The 8,780-nt window shown below is 43.2% G+C and overlaps 1 protein-coding gene across 1 annotated transcript; it reads right to left on the minus strand.

Annotated features, from left to right (window-relative positions):
- Nucleotides 1–380: 380 nt before the first annotated feature.
- Nucleotides 381–7,630, minus strand: CENPA (centromere protein A). The gene is made up of 5 exons (XM_033124770.1): nucleotides 7,313–7,630; nucleotides 2,853–2,941; nucleotides 2,264–2,341; nucleotides 1,814–1,964; nucleotides 381–1,455 (listed from the first exon to the last, which is right to left on the minus strand). The coding sequence occupies exons 1-4, from the start codon at nucleotides 7,404–7,406 to the stop codon at nucleotides 1,830–1,832; spliced, it is 396 nt and encodes a 131-aa protein (XP_032980661.1). The 5' UTR covers nucleotides 7,407–7,630; the 3' UTR covers nucleotides 381–1,455; nucleotides 1,814–1,829.
- Between the last annotated feature and the right edge of the window lie 1,150 nt (nucleotides 7,631–8,780).

Genomic DNA, 8,780 nt, shown 5'->3' on the forward strand with positions numbered 1-8,780 from the left:
ACAAATTGGAAGTTACAAAATAGTCATGGGGATGTAATGTATAGGGAATATAATCAATAATATGGTAATAACTATTTATAGTGCCAGGAGGATACTAGTCGGGGGATCACTTCCTAAATTATATAAATGTTTAACCACTATGCTATACACTTGAAACTAATATAAAATAATATTAAATGTCAACTCCAATTGAAAATTTTGAAAGGGGGGGGAATATAAAGAAGAATAAGAGGTTCAAAGTTCCAGATATAAAATAAGTAAGTCCTGGGGATGTAATATACAGCATAGGAAATACAGTCAATAATATTGTGATAGCATGGTACTGTAATCAATAATGTAGTAATTACTCTGTATATAGTGCCAGGTGGATACTGTTGAATAACTATGATGTATACCTGAAACTAATAATATTGTATGTTAGCTATATTTTAATACAAATCTAAAAAAAAAAAAATCTAAAAATCTTTGGGTGGCACTTCCTATTTGTTTGGAAATCTCTTAAACTGCTTTCAGTTACAACAGAAGGGCAAGGTTTTTATCTACTCACTTTACTCCATTGAAGGCAAAACGATTCTCTTGTTTAAATGTTAGTTGTTTGAAAACAGTGTACAAATGAAGAACTTCATGTTAACACACAAAATATACATGTATGCTGTAAGAGTAACTGTTTAAATTTTTTTCATTAAAGAATTATTTTTATTATCTCTCCACAAAGAAGTTATAAATATACCTGTAAAAACATTGAAAAGGCACTTGAAAATTCTGAAATGAAAAATTCTAAAGTATAAACTATGATACATCTTCTGTGATTTACAAATAATAAAATTCTATAAGTTAGAATGATTTTGATAGAAATTTACTAGGAAGAACCAGAACATCAAACCTTAAAAGATTTTCAATTTTAACCCCAACTGAGATTTTTGAGCAACTGTAATTTGTTGACAGGCACAGACCCCATAAGCACTTGCTGCTACCACTAAGATTAAGCTTAGAGAAGAACAGAGATTTGTATGCTGAGATATGTCAGGCTCTTCCATGCAACTGACAGAAGTGGTCTTCTCTTATTTTTCCCCTTATGTTATAAATAGAAGTAAATATACATATGGTAAAAAATTTAAATGGTACAAAGATCTAAAAGAATAAGCAAATATCCTTTTCTGCCATAACGCAACAAATCTGAGGTCTTCAGAATCACCACGTAATCATATGAATAATTTACAAACTGAAGTCAAGCTTGGAGTCTCTTTATCCGAAAATAATGCTCAGGCCTCTGGAATCATGTTGATTTTCTTATATATTACCTCCGTTGCATAGGAAAGCCATGCAGTCTGCTCCTTCTTAAAAAAACCAATTACAAAAGCAATGCACACACTCTGCTCATGGACAGCAAGTCCAAGCAGCAGCTGGACTCCATGGATCTGGTCCTGGCTCTGGATAGAGTCCCTGGTATCATCCCTGAAATTAAGGAATCACATTTACGAACAAGGAGTTTTCAAAAGTAAGAAAACTTTCCCTTAATCAAAATGAGGTCTTCTGGTCCTTGTAAAACAGAGGCTGAACTCTGACAGAGCTTTGGGTTGTCTGTTATTACTTAACAGAAAAACCTCTTTATTTAACATTGTACAAAAGAGCCATAGACTCCCAAATATTCAAGATAAAACCAGATCAAACCTTTTTCTCGAGAACAAAGGGAAGGGACTGAGGATGGAGAAGGGAAATTCCTCCAGAGAAACTCCCACCCAGTGATAAGAAGCTGGGTGCCACCTCGCCGCCAGCCCCCCCCCCCACTCTCTGGTGAGCAGAAAAGGCTTACCGGGACTGGTGGCATCTCAGCCGAGCCCTTCCTGAATGCCTCGGATTCTCCTGGCCAGCTGCACATCCTTCGGGAAGAGAGTAACTCGGCCGGCATGTAGGGAGAGGAGATAGGCGTCCTCAAAGAGATGAACTAGAAATGCTTCGGCCGCCTGGGGCAGAAAGAGAAGTAGAAAGACACCAGAGAGGGAGCATGGGCTGCTTTTTTCACAGGGACCTGCCAAATTTAGTCTCTGAGGGCTCAAAGGACTATAGGAAAGACTGTCCACAGAATGAGACTGAACTGCAGGGGAATTCTGCTCCCGCCAAACTAGATTCAGCGTCCAAACCCTGGGCATTCTTGTAGCTCTTTTCAAGGAGGCAAGACACCCCACAGCCAACCCTATGGAATTCTAGAACACCTCTCTCCCATACTCACCCCTTCCCCGCTGTGCCTGGGCCCCCTTCTTACCTCTTGTAGGGCCAACAGGGCCTGGGCTTGCCAATTGAAGTCCACACCACGAGTGAATTTAACACATATTTCTCTTGCCTGTGAAGGAGTGGACATGGGCAGCAAGGGAGAAGAGGCATGGGGAGGATAGAGAGTAAAAGAAGAGAGACTCAAGGGAAGACAGACCCTCTCCTTGAGTCTCCCTGAATCTTCATTTCCCTTACACCTTCCTGGGCCTTAATCTTAGCACCTAACTAGTAGCGGTTGTCAAGTCCTGGGAGCTTAGGCATCGACATGTCTATTACTCGTGGTGGGGAGAGGAGCATACAATCTCCCAGGGGAGGATAGGGATAAAAGGGTGGCTGGATGAGACGGTTCCTATTTATAATCAAAGAACTCCTCTTCGAAGGTGGTGGGGGTTAGAACTTAATTCCATCAAGAATTGGAAAGTACCCTTGGCAGGCTCATGTTTTCAGAAGATGAAGAATCCCCTACTAGGTTAGAGAAGGAGTCCCTTAGCCATTTGGGTAAAAGATGATAGGGTCCCCAATACCTGGGAAATTTAAAGAAAGGAGACACGGGGGTTGACAGGAAGCTCCCTGGAACTCACCAGGCGGCTGAATGGGGCCTTCCTTAACAATAGGTGTGTGCTCTTCTGAAGATTTCGGATCTCCTTCAGAACCAGAAATCTCCGGCGACCTGAGGGACGATGGAAGGAAGTGCCTGAGCAGAAGACCTGGGTCATAAAGGTGAGGTGCAGTGGAAACTAGGTGGTCCCTTGTAGCTTGGCTGTCAAACCATCAAATTGCTAGACCATAATACAATCCACAAAAGCAGGCGTTTTTGTCTATTTTATTCACTGTGTTTATTTTCAGCAACTGGAGAGAGGCGCTAAATAAGTACTTGTTAAAGGAATGAATGATCCTTTCTTTTGAGGGTCTTATTGACCTTCAATAATGATCCTTTGAGGATACTATCTTAAATGCCAACTCTTACATGCAGTCTTCCCTGACTCCCAAGCCTTTCCAAACCGATGGGTCACTTTCCTCCTTGGGGCCACACAGTAGCTTGTGCATCTCTTCTATCTTTCCCAACTAGACTGGAAAACCAGTTATTTTGTTTTTAGGTCTTTTTTTCAGAGATGGAAGGAATCTGAGAGATTATCTAGTACAGTTCTGTTGTAGTGTTTATCCTCAGGCCCAAAGAGGTGAAGACAGTTAGCCAGAGCTCATTAGTGGCCAAAGTGGGACCTCAGAAGTAACATAACTCAGTACCAATGTCAGGTTGTTAGACTATGGAGTCAGAGCCGTTGGCTCACAGCCTAGCAACAACAACAACAACAAATCTTAAAAACATTCTCCAAAGTAGAAGTCAAAAAAAAAAAAAAAAAAAAATTCAAATCTCTGATCAGAAATTAAAAACACAGGAATGCAAAACCTTAAAATTCTTCTAACTCTGTGTTGAAGAGGAAACTTAATTGAAATGAGACTATCTAGCAATGAATAAAAATAAAGTCTATTATCTCAAAATTTATAAGATAGAGCCAAATTGTACTAGAGGAAAACGTATAGCCTCAAGATCTATCTGTTAGAAAATAAGAACATTAAAAGATAGCTGAGGCAAGCGTTCAACTCAAGCGGTAGAAAGAGAATTATTAGACTAAGTCAAAGAAGGTAGAGCTAAAGAAATATTCTAATAATAAAATAAAATAATGAAAAAGAGTAAAACAAAAAAACAGTATAGTTGCTCCATAAATTAAATCAAGGACCAATAAAAATGAATGAACCTCTGATAAGTTGAGGGAAGGAAGGAAGGAAAGAAGAAAGGAAGGAAGAAAGAAAGGAAGGAAGGAAAGAAGGAAGAAAGAAAAAAAATCCACGCAAAAACTAACATTTTGAAGGATAAAATCAGCATTGCAAATGTTACTCAAGGTCCAGCCACAAAAAAAGAATCCATACCAAGAAGTTCAATTGAGGGGATTTAATACAGTGAACTCATTACAAAGGGTTAGAAGAGCTGCAAGAGCAAACAGGGACGGTGAGGCAATCCAGAGATGCCTTGTACTATGCAGCTGGCAGAGGAGACTTACTCCCTGGGTCTGGGTGAGGGGCCGTGGGCCAAAAAAACCAGGGCAGTGCTCAGGTGACATTTAGAAGAGGGAGGCTCCATACCCAGGAGGTAAGCTACTGGCTGGCACCTGCCTCCTTCATCACCACCAGTCACTGGAGGCAGCCTTTAATAAACAGACATGCAGTCATAGGAACACAACGAAAGGCCACCAAACAACTTAAGGCCAACGCCATGAAAGGAAGGAACCAAACTCAACAAACAAAATAACCAATACCAGAGGAATCTGAGTTCATAGCGCAAAGAGATAGACACTTTGAGAGATATACACCTTATAACCTTAGAGGGGTAAGGTAAGATAGGAAACCCACGACCCAAGAACAAGCGGTTATGAAAAGTAGCCAATGAAAGAGATCATGGGAAAGAACTGGGATTAAACATTCAGCAGCTGGGTCTTGAAAGGCCAACATAAGGAGTTGGGATTCAATCTTAAGGTTTGAAGCCATGGAAGAGCTTTAAGCAGGATAGAGAGGGGATCCACTTACATTTTGAAGTTCATTCCAGCTGTTGCATAAGAGACAGTGTGGAAGTGGAGTAGTGGCTGGGTTAGGATGCTGGAGGCTTGGACTAGGCTGGTGGGAGTACAGATGGCAACAAGTGACATGACTAAGGATGCAATTTGGAGGTACAATTGCATGAACTTACATTTGGATTGTACATGGGGGTGAGAGAAAAGAATGTGCCCCAGGTTTCTGGCTTGAAAAACTGGGTGGATGGTTGTGCCATTTACTGAAATGGGAGAAAGTGGGGATGAAGAGGTAGGAGGGGAGTAACCAAAAGTTCGTTTTTGGTATGTTAGTTTGGCATACCCAAGAGCACTCAGGTAGAGAGGCAGTTGATATACAAATCTGGGCTCAGAGGAGAGATCTGGGCTAGAAGTACGAATGTGAGAGCTGTTGATGTATGAGTGGAATTAGAGTCATGGGAAGGGATGTGACTCCCTGGGAAGGGAAAGTGAGGGAAAGGATACCAAGGAAGTCCAACATCGAGCTGATGAAGAGAGGTGGCCCAGGCAGTAAGAAACGACAAGCAGGAACTGCAGAGAGTGTGTTGTATCGTGGAAGCCAAGGGGACAGTGTTTCAAGGAGAAAGTGGTCCACTGTGTCAAATGCTTCTGAGAGACAGCAAGAATCAAACAGACATGTCTACTGGATTTGGCAACACTAAAGTAGCTGTTGACCTCGACGAGAGTAGTTCGAGTGTACTAGAAGTAGGGGTAGTGGTTGTGGGGAGTCAGATGGGAATGCGTTGAAGGATTTCTGGGAAGAGGGGAAACCTACTTTTAAGTCTGGCTATTTTAAAATGGGTAGCTAGCAAGGGCAGTAGAGAGAAATGGGGAGTATGAGGGAGACGGGGATGTGGGAACAAGGAGCCACCCCTGCTCTTTTTCTTTAGATTAGAAATAGCAGAGCACATTTACAGAATGCCAGTGTAAGGAGTTGGAATTTAAATCGAAGTGCAGGTGGAGAGGACAACAGAAAGCTTTGGGAAGGTGAGAGAAGAATATGACCGCTAGCCCAGTAGATGGATAGGAAGGTAGATACCTAGGTTCTCTGTTGTGAGAAGATAAAGGGAATACAATCTAGAGGCTTCTATTTCCTCAATGAAGCCTGGGGCAAGGTCATCATCAGGTTACAGTGAGGTAGGGTTGGAGCTGCAGGAATTTGAAGAGGAAGAAAAAAATCATGGAATAGTCATTGGAAGAAGGGAAAAGCAAGATTGCTGAACAAGTGCAGTAGGATTGCCAGGAAGTGTCAGTGTCCATCTGAGAGAAAAGATGGACCAGGAATGGAGGGATGCTTCTACATCAAAAAGCAACTGCAAACACCATCCTTAACAATATTCCTGTTAAGATTACGAATGAGACAAAGATGGCTAAAACACCGCTCTTATTTCAGTAGTAGCCCCAGGGCCTCATTAATACAATACAAAATAAAATGTATCAAAATGAAAAAGAAGACTTAAAAGTCTTTATTTGCAGACAATATAATAGCCTACTTAAAATTTCAATCGAGCAACTAAAAGATTATTAGGATTAACAAAAGTATGCAGCAAATTGGTTGGCTGCAAAGGTTATTTATGTTTAGAAAGAAAAAAAAATCTCATTCACAATGACAACATTTATAAATAACCTATAATGTACTTTTCCACCCTGCTCTTGGCTAGGTAGCAGAAGACAAGTAAAGCAATTGTTGCCGCAACGTACAGTTGGTGCATCTCTCATTCACCAGAACAAAGACCACAGAACAGAAACTAAGGACCACAGACCAGTTGTCTTTCTGGGCACCCACGTTGGGAAGGGAACAAGGGGAGAGCACTGCTTGAGTTAAGGGCACTGGGTAAGCCCCAACACAGCCAGTCACAGAAGGAAAAACAAATGAAACAAACCTGGAAGGTCATCTTCTAAAAGTAGAATTGCTTGAAATCGTCACAAAAAGCAGCCAGTAATTTCGCAATTTAAAAAAGCACAAACACTGAATTTTAGAAATCCTGCATCTGCCAGAACAAGCTGTGTGACCTTGTTCAAGTTACCTGGCCTGTCTGTGGCTCAGTTTTTTCATCTGTAAAATGGGCACAATATATATAAAACTAAGATAACTCAAGTAAAAAGTTTACCAAAATGCCTAGTTAGGGGTAAGCACTCAACAAATCCTAGTACATCAAGAAGTATTAGTATTAGGAGCCAGGTTGTCTGGGCCAGTCCTTTCTCCTTCTTGGAACTGCCTTCCCCAGTCCCTCCCCAGGCTTGAAACTTGGGCCCTGCTCCGAACAGATGCTGGAAGGCCAGCGGACCAGGCGCAGGGAGATCGGGCTCGATGTCAGGCTCCGCAAACGAGCCTCGGTTTTCTTGTCTGTGAAATGGGCACGTAGACCCGGCCGTGCCCAGCTCACAGACAGGCTGCAGGGGGACAACTTGGAGGGAAAGGGGCCGCGGCCGGTTACCTGCGGGGGCGCCCCGCCGGCGGGGGCCGGGTGCCGGGCTCCCGGTGCGCCTCCTCGGAGTTTCGGGCTTGCGGCGCCGGCGGGGCGGGTCCATGGAGGGCGCGGAAGGTCTCGGCCCCGCGGTTTCTTCTCCGCCTTCACGGTTCGGGCGTAAAGGCTGGCGTCTGGGGTAGGCTTAGGAGCGCGCTAGCCACGTGTGCCAGCAGGGAGGCTGCTCCAGCGCCACCTGCGCCCCCTTGGGTTCAAACGGCCCGCTCAGCCGATTCATTGCCGGCGTTTTTTAAAACCCGAATCCTGCGACTCCTAGTGGCTGCCTCTGGAGCAGAGCGACTGCGGGGAGGACCAATGAGAGCACAAAGCGAGAGATTAACGGAGGCGGTGATAGGAGGAGGAAGCGGGGACATGGCGGATCGACGGTGGAATCAGCCAATAGACACTTGGAGAACTGAAAATAGGCGGGAATTTTCCCTCTACGTGTTTGTCGGGGATGCTGTCAGCTCCACGTCCTCGGGTGTCCTCTGGTGGAAAAAGGAAAGCTCGACTCTGGAGACGTAGATGGTGTGTTTGTAGAACGCGTTTCTCTAGACGAATCACTTTGCTCAAAGATTTTATGCTTTGCCTTATCAATCCTGAGGTAGCTTTTAAAGATGAGGAGGCAGACCCACAGAGAATGTGACAACCCCACGCCATATCTGTGTCCCGTCCGGGAACACCCCACGAATATGACTCAAAAGCCAGTTTAACTGCATGAACATTATTGATTAGGGTCGTGGGACAGCCGGGATCCCGGGTCTGTAGATGCGATCAGGCAGGGCAGGCCTCAGTACTATTCTTGGGTCACACGCTCTAGCACTGTCATAGAATCGTCCAAGGGAAATGACCCCTCCCCTTCCTGTTGTGGACAACCCGTATTCAGGTCAAATGTAGTTAGAAAAAGGGGGATTTGATTTTCTACGGTTTGCTTTCTTGCATTCTCTAAGTGTTCTATAGTTACTATGAACTATAATCAGGAAAAATGTCATTGCAAAATTAGTGATTTCATGGAACCCTTGTTCACTATTAGTGGGAATGTAAAATGGTACAACCCCAGGAGAAAACAGTATGGTAATTGGTCATAGAATTAGCATATAATCCAGCAATTCCACTTCTGGGTATATGCTCAAATGAATTAAATGCTGGGACTTGAACAGGTATTTGTACACTAATACTCATAGCAGTGTGACTCACAATAGCCAAAAATGTCCACATGGATGAATACACAAATTGTGGTATATATACATACAATGGAATATTATTCAGCCGTAAAAAGACAGTAAATTCTGACACGTTACAACATGGATGAACCTTGATGGCATTATGTTAAGTGAAATAAACCAGACACAAAAGGACAAATATTGTGATTCCACTTATACGAGGTGCCTAGAGCAAATTCCTAGAGACAGAAAATAGGATGGTGGTTGCCAGTGGC

The sequence above is a fragment of the Rhinolophus ferrumequinum genome, chromosome 13 (assembly GCF_004115265.2).
Source record: "Rhinolophus ferrumequinum isolate MPI-CBG mRhiFer1 chromosome 13, mRhiFer1_v1.p, whole genome shotgun sequence".
NCBI classification, from domain to species: domain Eukaryota; kingdom Metazoa; phylum Chordata; class Mammalia; order Chiroptera; family Rhinolophidae; genus Rhinolophus; species Rhinolophus ferrumequinum.